Source organism: Myotis nattereri (genome assembly GCF_964212035.1).
Source record: "Myotis nattereri genome assembly, chromosome: 8".
NCBI lineage: Eukaryota > Metazoa > Chordata > Mammalia > Chiroptera > Vespertilionidae > Myotis > Myotis nattereri.
In genome coordinates, this window is record NC_138083.1 from 30,522,944 (window position 1) to 30,543,453 (window position 20,510).

At 55.3% G+C, this 20,510-nt stretch overlaps 1 protein-coding gene across 1 annotated transcript; it reads left to right on the plus strand.

Annotated features, from left to right (window-relative positions):
• Positions 1–397: 397 nt before the first annotated feature.
• Positions 398–19,867, plus strand: SIGLEC1 (sialic acid binding Ig like lectin 1; the record flags this gene model as incomplete). Its single annotated transcript, XM_081097646.1, has 21 exons — positions 398–446; positions 732–1,091; positions 1,368–1,664; positions 2,846–3,112; positions 3,400–3,654; positions 5,683–5,982; positions 6,640–6,897; positions 7,961–8,296; positions 8,567–8,824; positions 9,033–9,335; positions 10,888–11,148; positions 11,312–11,623; positions 12,113–12,364; positions 12,668–12,937; positions 13,027–13,278; positions 13,588–13,881; positions 14,494–14,754; positions 15,563–15,865; positions 16,124–16,226; positions 16,608–16,680; positions 17,286–19,867. The coding sequence occupies 21 exons, from the start codon at positions 398–400 to the stop codon at positions 17,391–17,393; spliced, it is 5,172 nt and encodes a 1,723-aa protein (XP_080953772.1). The 3' UTR covers positions 17,394–19,867.
• Between the last annotated feature and the right edge of the window lie 643 nt (positions 19,868–20,510).

Below are 20,510 nucleotides of genomic sequence, written 5' to 3' on the forward strand. Positions count from 1 at the left end.
TTGGCTTGGGTGGCAGGGAGGGACAGGGAGGGGCAGGGAGTGGAGGGAAGGGAGAAACAACTGTTCATCTGCTCTGGGGTAGTGCTCTTGAGGGGATGGGAAAGCAGAACTTGAGGTGGGGTTGAGGGACGCCCAGAGGGTTTTCTAGTGCATTCCACCAGTGAGGGCATTGCTGGGTAAAGTCCAAGTGTGAACGTGGGCTCCTGGCTCCCGGTGGCTGGCTGCCCCAGCAGTCCTTGGAAGCCCTGCCCTCTCAGCAGAGCCTGCGGGAACACAGGGCTGACACTCCGGCAGGCTCGGAGCTGAGGTGCCTGGAGGCTCCTTAGGAGCCCTGTGTGTCCGGTCAATACAGTGCACACCCCTCTCTTATGCACCGGGACAGGCGCGAGAACCTGCTATGGGCTACCTGCTTCAGCTTCTCCACCTGGCCGCATCCATCTCCGCAGGTAAGTTGTGCTGGCCTTTCTCATCCCTCTGGGCCTGGCCTCCGGGAGCCCAGCCTTTGCTGGCCCAGCAGACGGACTGTGCCTGGTCACAGGTTGGCTGCTGAGGTTGAAGGGCAGGCACAGAGAGACAGTGGCAGGGACCAGTGACCCTCCCAGAGGGACTGTATTGCTGAGGACACAGCAGGGTTTGGGGGTCCACCTGGGGCACCTTCTATAGGGCAGGTCATAGGGCTTTGTGGTGCCCCAGGCCTGCATTATTCTCCTGTCTGTCTGTTCCTCCCTCAGTCCTGGCCTCCTGGGGTGTCTCCCGTCCCGTGGCCGTGCAGGGCGTGAAGGGGTCCTGCCTCGTCATTCCCTGCATCTTCAGTTTCCCTGAGAATGTGGAGGTGCCCCATGGCATCACATCCATCTGGTACTACGACTACTCGGGAAATCGGCAGGTGGTTTTCCACTCGGGGGACTCCCAGAAGGTGGAAGCACGCTTCCGTGGCCGTGCCCAGCTGCTGGGGAATGCCAACCACAGGGTGTGCAACCTGCTGCTGAAGGACCTGAGCCCCCAGGACTCAGGCACCTACAGCTTCCGCTTCGAGATCAGTGATGTCAACCGCTGGGTAGATGCCACAGGCACAGCGGTCACTGTGACAGGTGAGGAATGGGGTGGCCTAGCTGCTGCCTGGAAGGGGCTCCCAAGCTGCTTCTGGCCCCACTTCCTGCCCCCTTGTTCTATACGCACCCCCAGCCCCAGTCTAGTCCCAGCCTTGTGTCCTCCATGCATTCACCCCAAGGGGGTGGGGGTAGAAAGCAACCTCTCCTTCCCCTTGAAGTCCCCTGCCCAGGGCTCGCGCCACAGCTGGGGTTTGCAGGGCAGGAGGCGTCAAGGGTGGTGAGGGGGAGTCCTGAGCCTCCTGTCTTTGTCCTCAGAGGAGCCCAACGTGCCCACCATTGCCTCACCGTTAGAGCTTCGCGAGGGCATGGAAGTGGACTTCAACTGCTCCACTCCCTACGCGTGCCTGCAGGAGCCCATCAGCCTGCAGTGGCAAGGCCAGGACCCAGCTCGCTCAGTCACCTCCAACTTCCAGAAGCTCGAGACCACGGGCATCAGCCACCAGGAGACCCTCCACATGGCCCTGTCCTGGCAGGACCACGGCCGGACCTTGAGCTGCCACCTCTCGGTGGCCGGGTACAAGACAAAGGGCGAGATTTTCCTCCAAGTGCAGTGTGAGTGCGCTGGGGGCCACACCCTCATCACTGGGCACCCAGCTGTGGCTCCCCGGTGGAAACCAGTTCCTTCTCCATAGAAACAGAGCCCTTTCCCTGCAGCGAGGCTGGGTGCACTCTGACCTCCTGGGTGGGGCCAGGGTAGAGAGACTGCTAAGCACAAAGAGCCACCTTCCAGTTCCCTTTCACCTCTTGTCCCTGAGGCCAGGCTGGGCACAGAAGGGGAGACAAAGACCCAGAGGCTTGGGGGTCAGGCAGCAAGGACCTTGGGGTTTAGCCCAGCTCTGGAGGATACTGGGGAGGTGGGGTCAATCCTTTGTGGCCTACCGCTGCTCACATCCATGGTGATCAGGGCATCACCCGGGCATGGCAGAGGCCTGGGGAGAAAGCCGAGTTTCCACTTGCTTGAGCATCTCCCCATCACAGTACAATGGGGCAGCCTCTTCTAGAACAGCCGCTGTCCACAGGCCTCAGGTGGCCGACACAACCATCTACTCAATGAGCAAACTCTGGGCAAGGTACTGGCGGCTCAGAGCCTCCATTTTCTCATCTATGCAGGGGCGGTAACAGTAAATGCTAGTTCCTGTCTCACAGAATTGTTATGAAAATTGGAGGCGTGCTTGGCACATACTAACCAGTCAACTGTATTAGCTTCTGCTATCTTCCTCTCTACGTAGATTAAGGGCTTGAAGTGTGAGTTTTTATTAGCCCGTTTACATAGTGAGACGCTTTGAAACAAGATTCTAAAAAATGCGGTCTCTTTGTACTGCTGGCGCCCTCTTTACAAATGGGTTAACCATTCTCAGAGAGAATTCTGCTGTCTTTGGCTCCCTCCATCAGGTGCTTTGTCCCTTACCAACAGCTACGACAGGCCACCAGAGCAAACAGTGTGGTACCCATGACCCCACATAGGACACAGGACATTGGACAGTGTCATGAGGCAGAAAGCCCTGGAAGGCAGTGTGGGCTGGACACTAGGCCAAGCATTGCATTCTGACTCTCAGTGGCGAAGGAAGGGATTAGGAACATAAGATGGGGTGCAGCACAGCCCGGGACAGAGGAACTAATGGGACTGATGATTTATCCGGTGGGCTTCCTTCGGGCAGGGTGCTGACAGAGAGTGGGCCACGCCCTCCCAGCCAAGGCTCCTTACCTGACACCCCACCCATCATGCCTTGCAGATGCCCCCAAAGCCGTGGAGATCCTCCCCAGCCCCTCGGAGGGGAACTTTCGTCCAGGTGACCTGGTCACACTCACCTGCCAGGTGAACAGCAGCTATCCCGCTATCAGCTCTGTGCAGTGGCTCAAGGATGGGACGCCCCTCAAATCCCAGAGTCTTGTGCTGCAGTTGCCCCGGGCAGCCTGGGACGATGCCGGAGTCTACACCTGCCAAGCTGGGAATGAAGTGGGCTCCTTGGTCTCGCCCCCTTTCAGCCTCCACATCTTCAGTGAGTCCTGGGTGAACCTGGGTCTTGACCAGAGGGTGGGGAAGGGGTCCAGGCCACAGGGGCTGAGGAGAGCCAGGTGAAGGTGCCCCCTCAGACAGATGACAAACCTCCCCAGCAGGGTGGAGTGTCAGGAGGGTCCCCGTGAACAGGACAGACACAGCAGGCTCCACTGAAGGGTGTGATGGAGACTGCGCAGATTAAGCTGAGTGGCTGCAAGCCTGGGGCTCTGAGGAGTTAGGCCTGTAAGTCGGTTGGGTACCCCAGTGTGCCCTCTGCTGCCCCCACAGTGGCTGAGGTCCAGATGAGCCCAGCAGGCCCCATCCAGGAGAACCAGACGGTGACGCTGACCTGCAACGTGCCTAAAGAAGCACCCAGCGGGCTGCGCTACAGCTGGTACAAGAACCATGTCCTGTTGGAGGATGCTCACAGCCCTACCCTCCAGCTGCACTCGGCTACCAGGGCCGACACTGGCTTCTACGTCTGCGAGGTGCAGTACGCCCATGGCAGGGAGCGCTCTGGGCCCGTCAGCGTGGTGGTCATCCGTAAGTGCCCAGTGTGTGGCGGACACTGCTGGAGTCGGGCCAAGGGGTGGGGCCCCTGCAGGCAGGTTAGGTCCTGGGCCGGTGGCCCTGAGCTCTGCACACCTGGGCAAGGCTTGGACCTCCCTGGGCCTCTGTTAACTCTGATTTAAACATTTTTATTTTGAAATAAGTTAAAACTTCCAAAAAGATTACAAAGAGTTATCATATGCAATACCTTTAACTTAAAGTCCCAATTTGTTGCCCTAGTTGGTTTGGGTCAGTGGGTAGAGCATCAGCCTGCGGACTGAAGGGTCCCAGGTTTGATTCTGGTCAAGGGCACGTGCCTGGGTTGCGGGCTCCATCCCCAGTTGGGGGAGTGCAGGAGGCAGCCGATCAATGATTCCCATCATTGAGGTTTCTCTCTCTTCCTCTCCCTTCCTCTCTAAAATCAATAAAAATATATTTAAAAAAATAAAAAAAGGACCTGGAAAATAAAAAAGTCCCAATTTGTTAACATTTAGGTTCATGTGCTTTCTTTCTTTTATAATATATATTATATGTGTGTATATATGTATATACACATGTACACATATACGTGCATGTATACATGTGCACATGCATGTGCACACATGTACACATTTTCTCTCTGTAAACACATACATATGCATCTCTATACACATCTCTATATATAAAAGCCTAATATGCTAAGTGTCTGACCGTTTGACTGTTTGACCAGTTGCTATGACATGCATTGACCACCAGGGGGCAGACGCTCCAACCAGTAGGTTAGCTTGCTGCTGGGGTCTGGCCAATCGGGACTGGGCAAGAGGGCCAGACATGCCCTGGAACCCTCCCGGGGTCCCTCCCTGGCCTCTAAAATATTTCTTCTAATTAATTTCCTTTCAATGTACAAATCTGTGCACCAGGCCTCTAGTATGTACATATGCACTCTGTCAGTATACATACACACATATGTTACCTATCTATCATTTATCTCTTCATCCATTCATCTATTTATATTTCTAATGTTGTAGACATGATTTCCTTTGCCCCTAAGTTCCTCAGTGTAGTTTCTAAGGTCATTCTCATACATAACACGCTACAGTGATCACAGTCAGAAAATTTAACATTGATACACGTCCATTATCTAATCTACAGTCCATATTTAAATTATGCCAATTGATCCAATAATGCCCTTTGTGGCAATTATTTTTTGGAGTCCCGGATCCAATCCGGGATCCAGCTGCATTCAGTTGTCGTGTCTCCTTATTCTCCTTTAGTTGGGGACAGTGCCTTGGTCTTTTCTCATCTTCTTGACATTGACACTTTAGGAGTACAGGCCAGCGGTTGTGTGGGTGTCCCTCCCTCAGTTTGTTTGTCTGAATCCAGTAGACAGAGCCTGGAACTCGGGCAGGAACCCCACAGCCATGATGCTGTGTCTGTCTCCGCGTCAATCAGGGGGCAGGTGGTGTCAGCATGTCCCATTGCTGGTAGAGTTCACTTTGGTCTCCTGGGTGAGGTGCTGTCCACTGCCAGGCCTCTTTGCCAGTATTTATTTATTTATAATTCTCACCCAGGGATATTTTTCCACTGATTTTTTAGAGAGAGTGAAAGGGAGGAGGAAGGAGAGAGAGAGAGAGAGAGAGAGAGAGAGAGAGAGAGAGAGAGAGAGAAAGATTGATGTGAGAAGGACACATCAATTGGTTGCCTCTGACAAGGGCCTGGAATCGAGCCTCAAGAGGTATATGCCCTTGACTGGAATCGAACCCAGGACACTTCAGTCCATGGTCCACTGAGCCAAACTGGCTAGGGCTCCCCATCTTTAAAGTAGGGTTCCTGATTCCCACTCTTGGTGTTGCCGCAAGGATAGACTGAAGTGGTTTATCCAGCCCAGGGACAAAAGTTTATTCAGCCGGCACTCAGGAGCTGCTGGGGTCTCCCTCCATCTCCCAGGGCATTGTGGGACAAAGGAGGTGCAGGGGTTATAGACTATGAAGGGGAATCCAGGGAGTGCCCCTGACTGAGGGTGACAGGCCTTTCTCCATGCAGACCCACCCCTCGCCCCCCACCTAACTGCCTTCCTGGAGATGCAGGCGGGGCTGGTGGGCATCCTCCATTGCTCCGTGGTCAGTGAGCCCGTGGCCACCCTGGTGCTGTCACACGGGGGACTTGTCCTGGCCTCTACCTCTGGCAAGGATGACCGCGGCCCACGCTTCAGTGTCTCCTCTGCCCCCAACTTTCTGCGCCTGGAGATCCGAGACCTGGGGCTGGCCGACAGCGGGGAATACACTTGCACAGCCACCAACTCCTATGGGAACGCGTCCTCCACCCTGGACTTCCAAGCCAATGGTAAGATGGCCCTGGGGCTGGTGGAGGGAGCTCGAAGAGGAGGCCTGCTCTGCCCTCTACCTCCTAGGAGTCCAGAGGGCTCAACTGAGGGGCTGAACTAGCTGGCTCCTAAAAATCACACCCAGGACCCGGGCTATACTGTCATATCCCAACATGGGAGGTTCATGGAAGTCAAGGCAACAAGGGAAACATGGCAGGTTGTCTTATTCCTTCTGTGTACGTTCTGACTCTGAACTTGGAAGGTTCCTCATATGCATTCATTTGTTTCTTATTTATCAAACGTTTGGGGCGGGTTCTGTGCAACTAGTATATAGGAGTCAGATTCAGGAGGCACAATAAAGTAGGGTCTTCCAACTCTTGGTACATGTGCTACCCCTCCCTCATTCTGAGGCCACGGCAGACATAGCTAATGGATCAAGCCTGGGTTCCAGCTCAGAATCCTTCTCAGCTATGCTGCAGCCAGTTACTATCAATAGGTCAGAATGGACCTCCAAGGCCAAACCCTTCTGATCCTCAAGAGATTCATAGAGCTGACGTCACAAAGCCCAGACCTACCTACAACTATTGGGGTGGGGGGATGCTGGAGGGCTTCCTGCAGTGGGTGGCACGGGGCCACAGATGTGCAGCGGGCTGAGCCTCCCTGTCTCCGTCTGCTAGCAGCCCGCCTCCTCATCAGCCCAGCAGCGGAGGTGGTGGAAGGGCAGATGGTGACGCTGAGCTGCCGGAGTGGCCTGAGCCCAACGCCTGACATCCGCTTCTCCTGGTACCGGAACGGAGCCCTGCTTCTCGAGGGGCCCAGCAGCAGCCTCCTGCTCCCTGCGGCCTCCAGCACCGATGCTGGCTCATACTACTGTCGCGCCCAGGACAGCCACAGCGCCAGCGGGCCCTCCTCGCCTGCCGTCCTCACGGTGCTCTGTGAGCAGCCTCCCCACTGGCCCCTGCCTGTCCTGGGGAGGATGGATCAGTCCACTGGGGTCCGCCAGCCATCCCGCCCTCCTCTCGGCCCTCCTGACCCTGTCCTGCCCAGGGTCTATCAGGAGGGCAGCCACAGGCCTGGGCACCATGGACCTTTCCACCCAGGGCTGTAATTTGGGGAACAAGGCTAGGGATTTTCTACCCCCCCCCGTCCCATCTCCAATCCCAGACATTTTAGGGCCCTCTGTGCCTAGCCTCAAACCCACCATGGGCACCATGGCCAAGCTTCATCCTCCTGAGCTGGGCCCTGGGACACCATACTCCTATATATGCGCACACGCCCCGTAGGTTGTGCCCTCACAGGCCCCCAGAGACATGAGAGCAGAACCTCTCGGCACAGGAACTGCGTCTGGTCAGCAGTGGATGTTCCATGTTAGCCTGAGGGCCCCACCAATATTCAGGGCACCCTTAGCTTCAGAAAGCCTCCCCTGACATGAGCAGGAGCAACATCCTGGGACTGTCAGGAAGAGCAGCCATCTCTTAGGGGTTTCTGAGTGTCAGGGTGAGATCATGCGGAGGCCTTGCTGATGGCTGTCCTTGACGATCCATCTCCAGAAGCCTCTAGAGAGAGGGCACTTTAGGCATTGTCTATTATCTTAAGTAGAGCTGCTTGAAGACCAGACACAAGGGGAAGGGGGATCCTGGCGGAAGGGGTGGGGTGCAGAGGGAGCAGAGGTAAGTAAGATTCATAGGGATTGCTATGAGGGCGCCCTGCTCAGGAGCACCTGGGAGTTAGGCAAGTGACTGCTAGCCCACACGGTGCCTTTGTTTCCCCGGAAAAACGCCCCTCTTCCCGGGGAAGATCAGATACAGCCCTAGGGCGTGGCTGAGCCCGAGGTGCAGGGGCTGGATTCCTCCCACCCTGGCCTGCCTGTCCTTGTCAGGGTCCAGCTGTTTGTGGCAGCTCTGGGCCCAGGCCTTTGTCCAGTGTCTTCTGGGATCCCAGGCAGCCCTGGCCGAGGCTGTGGTCTTCCATGAGTGCCTCTGCTCTTCCCCCCTGCAGACGCCCCACGCCGGCCCACGCTCACCGCCAGGCTGGACCCCGACGCTGAGGGCCTCGGGGCTGGCCGTCGAGGCTTCCTGGAGTGCCGTGTGGACAGCGACCCCCCTGCCCAGCTGCGGCTGCTCCACAGGGACCATGTAGTAGCTACTTCCCTGACACCAGGGGGCGGGTGCAGCACATGTGGGGGCTGTTCCCAGCGCATAAAGGTCAACAGCGCCCCTAACCTGCTGCGTGTGGAGATCCGTGACCCGGTGCTGGAGGACGAGGGTGAATATCTGTGTGAGGCCAGCAACACCCTGGGCAACGCCTCCTCCTCAGTGACCTTCGATGCCCAAGGTGAGTCGGGGCAGGGAATGGTGGCACAGGGTCGGGGGCCAGTACTTGGGACCCTATTCCGCTGAAACCCTGGCTCCAAGGGGCCCCATCCAGTGGAACCACCTTGTTTAGCTGCGGAAGTTTGCTTTTCACCCCTGTCCAGTGGGCACTCCCGAGGGTCTCCGTCCTCCCCGCTCCAGGCTGGGAGGCTGGACCAGTGGCCCCCAGGGTTGCGGGGAAGCAGTCAAAGTGAGGCCTGTCTCAAGGGGGCCTGTGCTGCCTGCTCTCCAGCCACGGTCCTGGTCATCACTCCGTCGCACACACTGCCAGAGGGCACCTTCGCCAACCTGACTTGCAGTGTTAGACGGGAAGCCGGTGGAGGCCCTGCCAACTTCTCTTGGTTCCGGAATGGGGCACTGTGGACCCAGGGCCCCCTGGAGACTGTGACGCTGCTGCCTGTGGCCAGAACAGATGCTGCTCTCTACGCCTGCCGCGTCCTCTCTGAGGCTGATGCCCAGCTCTCCGCCCCCGTGGTCCTGAGTGTGCTCTGTGCGTGATGGGCAAGGGCAGCATTGGCACTTAGAGGGTTGGTCTGGGAGGAACCAGGCTGGGTTGGGTTTGGGGAGACAAGAACGTGGCTTGGGCTGGGAAAGGATGGGCCGGGACTGTGTGTGGAGGGGGCAGTGGGACACAATATGGCAGCTGGAACGTGGTGAGCTGGGCTGGGGGTGGCCTCAGCGTCTCCCTGTCCCTGCAGATCCCCCGGATCCTCCAAAGCTGTCAGCCCTCCTGGACGTGGACCAGGGCCACATGGCTGTGTTTGTCTGCACTGTGGACAGTAGTCCGCTGGCCCAACTGACCCTGTATCATGGGGAACGCCTCTTGGCTACCAGCCTGGGGCCCCAGCTCCCATCCCATGGCCACTTCCATGCCAAGGCCATGGCCAACTCCCTGCAGCTAGAGGTCCGAGACTTGGGCCTTGGGGACTCTGGCAGCTACTGCTGTGAGGCCACAAATGTCCTCGGATCAGCCAACACTTCCCTCTTCTTCCAGGTCCGAGGTGAGTGTCAGTCCCCTGGTGACATGGTAGAAACAGATGCCCTGGGACCATTCTGGCCAGGCAAGCATGTGAGGTCTTTTTCAGCCATAGTTTCTGGACAGTTTCCACCAACCCACAGAGGTTTCCCTTTGTCTCCAGCTAGACATTTTCACCTGTAATACCCATGGCAGCCACTAGGAGGTAGTGGCAATTGCACAAGACAGTTTGCTTGATTGGAGCAATTTCTGATAGATAACTTCTTATGTAATAGTATAATTTTGTTAGATAATAAGTATCTCATACAAAATCTAATATATATGTACATTATGCATATACATGCGTAATATATGCACACCAATGTGTGTATGTACACACATATGCATATACAGATATGCCCATATGCATAAGAATATATTCACATATCTATATATATATATAAAAGCCTAAGCAACTGAACGACCAAATGACCGAACGACTGGTCAATAGGTTGCTATGAGATGCACTGACCACCAAAGGCCAGCTAGCACCCCTCACCGGCCCTAATCTGAGGGGGAAGGGGCTGGCTGGCCAACTTCCCAGGGCCAGGCCGAGGGACCCCACCCATGCATGAATTTGTGCACCGGGCCTCTAGTTTTTCCATAAAAATTCTCCCTATGCGAATAAGCTAGGAAAAAGGAAAGCTAATATCCATAATGTTACAAAGGCCAAAGAAAAACACACAATTTTTCTCACAATGACAAACATCAACTTGTGAACATTTGCCTTGGGCCTTGGTCCTATACATCTTTTCTTATTTATTATACTCATTTCACAGGAAGAGATATTTTGGGTCAGAGCTTTAGGAGCTTGCTCCTGATCACATGACTAGCAGGTGGCCCTGCTAGCTTGGGACTAATTTGGTTCTGTTCCCAGGCACAGCCTGTGCTCTCAGTCACCACTCCAGCTGTCCCTCCATCGCCCCCTCCCCCCGCCTTCAGCTTGGTCTCATCCTGCCTTAGACCCAGGGGGCACTAGGAACTGCCCTTTGCTTAGTCCCCAGTTCCTGGGCTCTCATGACCTTGAGCCTGGGTGCAGAGCTGGCTAGAGAGGGCTGGAGGGAAAAGATCACATAGCTGCTAACTTCCCCTTCTAAGCCCTCAGTCACCCATGCTGAGTTCAACTCATGATCAGGACAATGGCCCTTGGCAGGATTTAGTGCTTTATGGTGTCAAACCAACATTTGTCAAGAGCTAGCACGTGCAGGCACTGTGCCTGGCACTGGGTTGCAGGTCATATAAGTGGGTTGGACCCTTGAGAGGGCCACCTTCTGGTAGGCGAGATGTGATTGACAGAGTGAAGCCGTACCTCAAGGTGGTAGGTGGTAGACGCCAGGACAGACCCATGCAGTGAAGGTGGGAGCAGGAGAGACCGAGGCAGGGGTTGAAGTCGGCAGTGGTCTGGTGGGGGAGCTGTGGCTCAGGGACACAGGTTTGGGGTCATGCAGTCATGCAGTCTTGGTGTGGATGACACGCGGTCCCAGACTGTGGGAGGATATGGCGGAGGGTCCTCACTTGCTCTTGATTTCTCCCGGCAGGAGCCTGGGTCCAGGTGTCACCATCACCCGAGCTCCAGGAGGGCCAGGCTGTGGTCCTGAGCTGCAAGGTACCCACGGAGGCTCTGGAAGGGACCTCATACCGCTGGTATCGGGATGGCCAGCCCCTCCAGGAGTCGACCTCAGCCACACTCCGCTTTGCAGCCATAACTTTGAGCCAAGCTGGAGCCTACCACTGCCAAGCCCAGGCCCCGGGCTCAGCCACCACAAGCCTGGCCACCCCCATCAGCCTCCACGTGTCCTGTACGTGCTTTCATTACTGCATATGTTTCTTGGGGTGTGAAGGAGCCAAGGGTGTGGCTGGAGGAGGGGATACTGACCCCCGGGTCTTGGGCTCTGCCTCCATGAGAGAGCCTTAGATGAGGGACCACCTGGCCAGACCCTGACCACTCCCCACTTTGTGTAGATGCCCCACGCCAGGCCACACTCACCACCCTGATGGACACTGGCCCTGGGCGACTGGGCCTCCTCCTGTGCCGTGTGAACAGCGACCCTTTGGCCCAGCTACGCCTGCTCCATGGGGACCGCCTGGTGGCCTCCACCCTACAAGGTGTGGGGGAACTGGCAGACAGCTCTCCCCGGCTAAAGGTGGCTGTGGCCCCCAACACGCTGCGCCTGGAGATCCACGACGCAGGGCTGGAGGACGAGGGAGTCTACACCTGCGAGGCCACCAACACCCTAGGCCAGACCTCGGCCTCAGCCAGTTTCGATGCCCAGGGTCAGTGTGGGGGTGTGAGTATGTGGGTGGGTGGCTCCTCTAAGAGGAGAGAAGCTTGCTTGGAGAGGCTTCTGGAAGGCTGGGCACAGGCAAGAGGGCTGGACCTAAGGATAGTCTCTTCTTACGGGCAGCAGTCTCCAAACTTGGGCTTCGTGGAAGAGCTTTTTTTAAAAACTGAATTTTACACGGGTACCCAGTGGACAAAACTAATCAGAAAGGGGGGCTCAAGGAGAAGCCACAGCAGGGCCAGGGAGGCCTGTATTCTCCCATGTGCTCCCCACCAGGGCCAGGGAGGGCTCCGCAGAACTTCGCTTGGGATCAGCTGAGAGATGATGAGTTGTTTGCCAAGTTCCACCTCTGAGCCCATTCACAGGTGGGCCATCTGTGCCTCCCAGAGGCCGAGGGGCGTCCCTCCCTCATGGAGACAGGCGGCTTGTTTTACTCGGCCTCACGACCCTCACTGGTGTCTCCGTGCCCTCCTCTCTCCAGCTGTGAGTGTGCAGGTGTGGCCAAAGGCCGCCGTGCAGGAGGGGCAGCCGGTGAACCTGACCTGCCTTGTGTGGACCACGCACAAGGCTCAGCTCACCTACACGTGGTACCAAGATGGGAAGCAGCGCCCAGGTGCCCACGCCATCCGCCTGCCCAATGTCACAGCCACAGATGCTGCCTCCTACCACTGTGGTGTGGTGACCCCTGGCCAGGCGCCGCGCTTCTCCAGACCTGTCATCCTTGATGTCCTCTGTGAGTGGTTGGTGGCTGGGTGGGGCTGGAAGGAAGGACAGTAGCCTACTGGGATCAGGGCATGGCCCAACCTGGGAACTCAGTACCAGAACTCAGCCAGCTGATGGAGACCTTCACAGGAGCATGGGAGTTGGGGGCTATGGAGAGAGGTTCTCTCTGGGCAGAGCAGCAGTGCCCCAGATGAGCAAGTGGAAGCGCTTGGGGTGGGAGGCCCGGGCCCTCCTGGTTTGAATGGCACCTGCACACTGGCCTCCTCATGGCTGTGGTCTCTGAACTCTGTCCACGCCTTTCGTGCTCCTATAGATCCACCCCGCAGCCTGCGCCTGACCTACCTCCTGGAGAGTCGTGGTGGGCGGCTGGCCCTGCTACTGTGCACCGTGGACAGCCACCCGCCCGCCCAGCTGGCCCTCAGCCATGCTGGTCGCCTCCTGGCCTCCTCGACCGAAGCCTCTGTGCCCAACACCCTGCGCCTGGAGCTGTGGGAGCCCCGGCCCAGGGATGAGGGTCTCTATAGCTGCTCGGCCCACAGTCCTCTGGGCCAGGTCAACACGTCCGTGGAATTGCGGCTGGAGGGTGAGGCAGGGCTCAGGTCAAGGCCACCAGGGGTGGGATCCGCTCTGGTGTCTGGCTGGGCCCCACTCACCCTGGCCTCCTTGGGACAGGCGTGCAGGTGACCCTGGCTCCGTCGGCCGCTGTGCCCGAGGGGGCCTCCATCACAGTGACCTGTGAGGACCCTGCTGCCAGCCCACCCACCCTCTATACCTGGTATCACAACAGCCGTTGGCTACAGGAAGGGCCCTCTGCCTCCCTCTCAATCCCGGTGGCTACGCGGGCTCATGCCGGTGCCTACTCTTGCCAAGTCCAGGATGCCCAGGGCACACGCAGCTCCAGGCCTACAGCCCTGCAAGTCCTCTGTGAGCAGGGGTCCTCGGATGGGGGTACTCAGGGTGGCGGAGGGCACTTTTGGGCCCCAATGGGGGTGGGCACAGGATTGCAGTGGGCTGGGAATGGGCACTTGGGAAAAGAAGGACGTAGGTGGTGAGGAAAGGGGCCTGGGTCCCTGTGACCCCTGCCTGAAGAATCTTCCCACGGGCTCCTGAGAAGGTGGCGCTTCTAGGAAATGACTGTCCAGAGGCTTCAGCCTCACCAATGCCAGGAGGGCAGACAATGGACAGGATAGGATTTCCAAGCAATGACCACAACTATGCCCTGCCCACCCCCAGATGCTCCTCGGGATGCTGTCCTGTCCTCCTTCCGAGACTCAAGGGCCAGCCCCATGACTGTGGTGCAGTGCACTGTGGACAGCGAGCCACCTGCTGAGCTGTCCCTGTCCCGGGATGGCAAGGTACTGGCCACCAGCCATGGCTTGGCATCGGGGACGGGCCGTGTCCAGGTGGCCCGCAACTCCCTGCGGCTACAGGTGCAAGATGTGCCCTCAGGTGATGAGAACACCTATGTCTGCAAGGCCCACAACTTGCTGGGCTCAGTCAGCACCACAGGGCAGCTACAGGCGGAAGGTGAGTGGGTGATGGGGGAGGAGATGGGGCTCAGGTGCCGTGGGGTCGGAGTCCATGTGGACGGGGGTTGACTGGCCTGAAATAATAGATGTAGCTCCACCTGATCTGGTGGAGGAGGAATAGCTCCCACTGGAGGGGGTGCCCAGCCTGAGGGAGAGAAACAATCTTACCCTTGGAGAGCTCCCTATGAGAGCGGAGGTGTAACAATGCCCGAGAAGAGCGTGGGTGCAGAGGAGACGTAACCCTGCCCTCACAGAGTGCACAGACCCTACCCAGGGAACCTGGGTGGGCAGAGGGACAGAGTCCTACCCTCAGCAAGCCCAGGCTGAGGGAGGAGGTGCAGCCTCACCCTTGGGGAGTCCAATCTGGGGGCAGGACACCTTTTTTGGTGAGAAAGGGCGGCCCAGCCCTGCCCTGAAGGTCTCCTGTGTGAGGATGAGAGACAGCTCTGTTCTCAGAGATCTCAGTCTGATGGGGACACAGTTCCACCTTTGGGGTTCAGATCCCAAGTCAGATAAGAACTTCCCATAATGCACAGAGGCCTCTCAGATCCCCCTCAGATACCACCCAGGCCTGCAGATCCCCAACCACCTCCTGGTCCTTGGCCCGCAGGTGTGCGTGTGGTGGCCGAGCCAGGCCTGGATGTACCTGAGGGTGCAGCGCTGAACCTGAGTTGTCACCTTCCTGGTGGCCCCAGGCCCACGGTCAACTCCACTTTCGCTTGGTTCTGGAACGGTCGGCAACTATATGCGGAGCCTGTGCCCACCCTTTCCTTCTCCTACGTGTCCCGTGCCCAAGCTGGAGTGTACCACTGCCGGGCTGAGCTCCCCACTGGGACTACCACCTCTGCTCCAGTCATGCTCCGTGTGCTCTGTGAGTGTGACACAACCCCCTGCCTCAGTTTCCCTACTACTCACATGCCCACTTCTGGGCTTCTTCTTCTTCTGCCTGCAAAGAGCAAGGACTTCGCAGGCATGGAGTCCTGGACTGACGGACTCCTATCGACTTCTTGTGCATCTGTGCCTTGGTTTCCTCATCTGCAAATGTTAGTCCCTCACCTCGTGAGGCATCTAGGAGATAAAGCATGCAGAAGGCCTGCCACACAATAAGCCCTCAGAAACCTTGATTCTCTGTTCCATTTTCCACCAGGGCCTCATGCTGTCTCAGTCAGCTATTGCTGTGTAACAAGCCACCCCAAAACTTAGTGCTTAAAATTATAGCCATTTTATTTTATCACAATTCTGTGGGCCAGAAAGTCAGTCCTTCTTACATTCTGACTTTCTTCATTCTGTTCTTACCTTCTTTTCTGAGCAGTTTTGCTGGTTTCACTTCATGTGGCTACAATTGTCTAATGGCTGAACTGTGGCTACATGGTCTAGGATGGCTTCACCCTTGTGGCTGGTGGTTGGGGCTAGCTGCTGGCTAGGCCGGGTGTGTCCAACAGGCTGGCCTGGGCTTCCCACAGGCTTGTATTCCAAGGAGAGCAGAAGCTGTGAGGACTTTTATATCTATCTTTGATGTTACACAATGTCACTTTTGCCTTCCAGTGGTCAAAGTGAGTCAAGGTGTAAGGAAATAGGCTCTTAATGGGAGGGTCAGCAACATCGCCTTGCATGGGTACAGGGAGGAGAGGAGTTTGTGGTTGTTTTCTATAATCACCACACTCTCTGTCTTCCCACAGACCCTCCCAAGACGCCCACCATGACGGTCTTTGTGGAACCTGAGGGTGGCACCCAGGGTATTCTGGACTGCAGAGTGGACAGCGAGCCCCTAGCCAGCCTGACCCTCCACCTTGGCAGTCGAGTGGTGGCCTCCAGCCAGCCCTTGAGCACTCCAGCAGAGCCCCACATCCACGTCTCAGCCACCCCCAATGCCTTGAGGGTGGACATTGAGAAGCTGCGGCCCAGTGACCAGGGGGAATACGTGTGTTCTGCCTCCAACGCCCTGGGCTCTGCCTCTGCCTCCACCTACTTTGGAACCAGAGGTGAGGGAGGGCTCCATTTCCCAGGCCACCCTACACAAGGCCTGGCTCTCAGGTCCCAGGGCTTCCCTCTGAGGTTTTCTCTGAATCGCTTCAGCTTGTCTGTCTAGTCTACATTGGTTGCTTGAAGCTCCTTTGCATGGGGAAGCTCCTGAGATAAAGTGAAAGTTAGAAAAGGTTTCACCTTGGGAAAGTCACTTGGAAAGGAGCTTTGGAGGCCTGGAGCCATAGCTGCCCCCTGAGCTCTCCCCTGTGTTCCAGCCCTGCACCGCCTGCATCTGTTCCAGAACCTACTCTGCTTCCTGGGGCTGCTGGCTGGCCTCCTCTTCCTCCTGTTGGTCCTGGGAGCCTTCTACGCCTGGAGGTGAGTACAGAGCTGGAGGGTGGATGGGGCCACCTCAGCCTTCTCTGTTTTCCCCTAACATTCCCCCATGTCCTTCCTACCAAATTCACAGGCTCCCTACTTTCTAGCCTGCCCTCCTCCCTTCCCATGCTCCGAATCTGGGTATCCTTTCTAGAATGATCTCTAAATCCATCTTGCTGTAGTTTTCTTCTTTCCTTATCTCTACCCTGTCTGTGCTGAAGAAAGGGCTGGGAGGGAAGAAAGATAAGGTACCCCACCCCCCACAATGCTCCCCACTGCTTGGTGCAGTGAGCAGTCTGGGGACAAGCATGTGAGGCGGGTGCAGGAATGGGGACAGGCAGGGAGAGGAGAGGCTCTCTGAGTCCACTCTTGCCCTTACAGAAGGAGATATTTTCATAAGCTGAGCGTGGGTGAGAATTCGGTGGAGATGGCGTCTCAGAAGGACACGGTGCAGGTATCTAACCACCATGTGGGTGCACACAGACATAAGGCCCGGCTACCCCACAGTGCAGGGCTGGCCCCTAGAGACTGCTCTCATCCATAGGCTGGTGTGTGCTGCTAGGGGGTGACAGGGGAGAGAATATAGAGATCCAGGGCCCCTTGAGGAGATAGGAGGAGCCATACTCTGATCAGGGCAGAGAGAAGTCATGTGTTTGCTGTGCAGCTGGCTGGATGACTGGGGCAGACTTTCTGAACTTAGCAGTGACACCTCCACTTCCAAGACACATCTTTGAACGCCACCTGTGTTTTGGCGTCTCTCTGCCCAACCTGGACAAAAGTGAAAAACTGTTTTTCCTTCCCCTTGATGTGTCCCCTTCTGCGGATAATCCATTTGGTGGGGCAGGGCTTCTAGCCATGCACATTCTCACCAATCCCCTTGAGTCTTGGGGTCTGGGGGACTGCCCTCCAGGGTTAGGGATCAGGTGATGACATTTCCCAGAGTCCTCCTGTGACCAGGGTTTTCTCTATGGGAAACTCATGGATCCTGATGCAGCCACATTTGGGATTTCTTCCTGTGCTCCACCCCTAAGCTGACCATGTGGCATTGCCTGCCCTTAGGAGGATGAGTCCAATGGAACCCGTGATGACTTGGTCCTGGTAAACAAGGCTGCATTGGCTCCTGACGGCAGCTATGAAAACAACGCTATGACATCTAATGTTCTATGACCTGATTCCAAACCTCTTGCCCCCCAAGAAAAATAGGTGGTGAGAGTGGGGGATGAACCCTAATATACCCAGGAGGGTGTTGACCTCAGGAGATGCTGAAGAAAAAGGAGTTGATCATGTTGTCCACTTCTCCTTCTCTTTTCTCTGGATCTCGTCTCTCCATTTATCTTCCAATATACTTCCTCCTCACATCTTTCTTGTCCAAGCCCATTCTGGACTGTTTGGATGGATTAGAAGAGGAGCTTTCTACATCCTCACACTGTACTAGCACTCTGCACTAGCTAGATTATAAGTTAAGCTGCTCTAACTAGAGACCAAATACAGTAACTTCAACTTGAGAAAATTTTATTTTTCTCTCGCATACTAGTCTGGGTATGTTATGGTGGTTTAAATTGCTGGTACTCTGGGTCCTTCTAGCTCATCTTGATTGTGAGGGTTCACAATGACCACATTGTGTTCATATTCCCTCCAACAGAAGAGTGGAAGTTGAAGGTATACCATTCCCATTGTGGACATAACCGGAGGTTGCACATGTCATATCCACTCACTTCTCATTGGCTAGAGTTTAGTCACATGGCCACTCGAGGCTGCAAGGGATTCTGGGAAATATAGTTTTTTATTCTATTCCCAACAATAGATTCATCCCTGAGACTTTTGACATTGATGAGAATGCTTGTCAGCAGGGCACATTCTATCTCAGTGCCAATCTGCTGAAGGGCATGCCCTGGTCATGGGCTTCCTGGAGGAGGCAGTCCATCTCAAACATTAAGACTGAGGAAATCAAGAAGGTTTGATGGTCCCTAGGGAGAGGGCATGCCAGGCAGTGGGGTTGCCTGAGCAGACATCTTGTGCCAGATCTGGTCCCTGGAAGAAGAGATGCCCCCATCCACTTCCCCACCCTTAGGGAGCCGACACGATGTCATCAGCATCCTTCTTTTTGCTCCAGGTACATTCCTCTCCATGATCCAGTGAGTTCACGTCCTCTTCCTGGAGGCTCGTGCCAGGGGCTGTTAAGATGAATGAGGGTCACCAAGAAGGAATAATGTGCTCCCAGGAAGTCAGTACCTGAGGGGAGCCAGTTCGTGGGTAGGCTAGTGCCTCTCCTGATAGCTCGGTGTCAGATGGTGGGAAGAACAAAGAGCCCACTGCTCTGGGCTTTGGGTTGAGAAACATGGGGAGTAATGGGACATTAGCACGGACCTAACAGGTTGGGAAGAAATGGGAGGCCTAGTGAGCTCCATTAGCAGTGGTTGGGACCCTTCTTGGTCCAAGGTCCCATTCTTTTTAGTGCCTCATGGCTAGACCCTTCCTTGGGAGCCTGTCTGGCATTTCCTTCCAATAAACCTCCATTCTGCAACATAATTAGAGTGAGTCTTTTTCTTGCACCTTCGTGTGGGAGGCAACCAATTGATGTGTCTTTCTCACATCGATATTTCTCTCTCTGTGTCTCTTCCCCTCCCTCTCTCTAAAAAGAGCAATCAAAAAATATCCTCCGGTGAAGATAAACAAAAACACAATAGGATGGATAAATGAATTGTGCTATGTTCACTCAATGGAACATTATATAGCAGTTAGGAGCTACAACTACACATGTTTAGCATCATATTGAATGAAAGGAGTCAGACGCTAATCAGTGTAGACTTAATGATTCCATTCTCGTGAAGTTCAAAGCTAATCAATGGTGATGAAAGTCAAAATAGTGGTTACTTATGGGGGAAGGTCATGATTCGAAGGGACCAACAAAGGGATTTTGGGGATCAGACAGTGTGCTGTTTCTTGGTCTGGGTGCAGGTTTTAAGGATGGATTCACTTTGTGAAAAGTCATTGAGCTGGGCACTTAGGACACATTTTTCTGAAAATCTAACTGATAGTACTTCAATAAGATGGTTTTAAAAAACCTTCCACCTTTTATGCTGGGTGTCTAGGGAAGTCTAACCAAACTCTGGCTGAGTACAGATTCTTTTAAAGCGCCTTCTTCACTTTGCCAAAGGACATCACGTTCCCCTTTGAGTGCACCAGAGCCTTGACTGTGTCTTTGGGGCCCTCCATTCATAGGTTGATGCTCAGCCACTGAACACACCAGCCTGGTACCAATGCCAAGTGTTGGTAAGAATGTAGAGAAACTGGAACGCTCGTACATTGCTGGTGGGAATGTAAACTGGAACAGCCACTTTGAAAAAGTTTCTTAAGACATTAAATGATGCCCTTACCATAAGACCCTGCATTTCTACTTTTATCAAAACTCATCTAATTGCACGTCATATAAGGTGCATCGTATTGTATGTAAATTGTACCTCAATAATTATGAGAATAGTGAGAATGAGACCACTCTAAATTCACTGAGTGGTCTCATTATCACTGTAGAAGAATCTCCAAGGTGTATTAAGTGAAAAAAAAAAAAAAATCAAGGTGCAGAAAAATGTTAATCAGAGAAAAATATGTCTGTGTTATCTCCGGAATGGATAAAACAATCTAAAAGCCTATACTAATACTTAGTGGCTTTCTGTTGGGGGATGTGGCTGGGAAGGTGGACACAGAAGAGGGAGGGATGTTACCTAAACATCTCACACTTTTTGATGTTTGAATTAGGCGAACATAGCTTTCCCTTGCTGCTGAAACTCTTACTAATTGAATTGCCACACTCTGATTTCTCAACAACAAATAGATTTGCTTAAAAGTTAATATCCCTTGCTATGGGAATACTTGCAACTTCGAATTTACTACTCAGTACACAAACAAGCCTTTAAAACAAGAAGCAGATGTTACCATGGCGGAAAGGATCCCTAACGTCTGGGAGTCTATGGTTTTGTAACTCCCACCCCCACCCTCACCCCCATCCCAGGCCAACGCCATTAGGGCTGCGCCCGCCCCTACCTGTGCGCCAGCCCCCACCGCTGGGCAGCACAGAGCCGTCAGAGCTGCGGCCTCCGCTCGCTCCCCTCGCCCACCCGGGAGCACGCGGGGCGGGGCTGGCGGCCGCTGGGTCGCACCTGTCAGGGTCGCCCCCGCCTCCCTTCTCCTAGGGGTGCTCTCCAGGGCGCCTCTGGGCAGAATTGGTGACAAGGAGGGGGCAGAGGTCCGCCCCAGGAGGTCAGGGAGCGGGGCGTTCCATGTGCA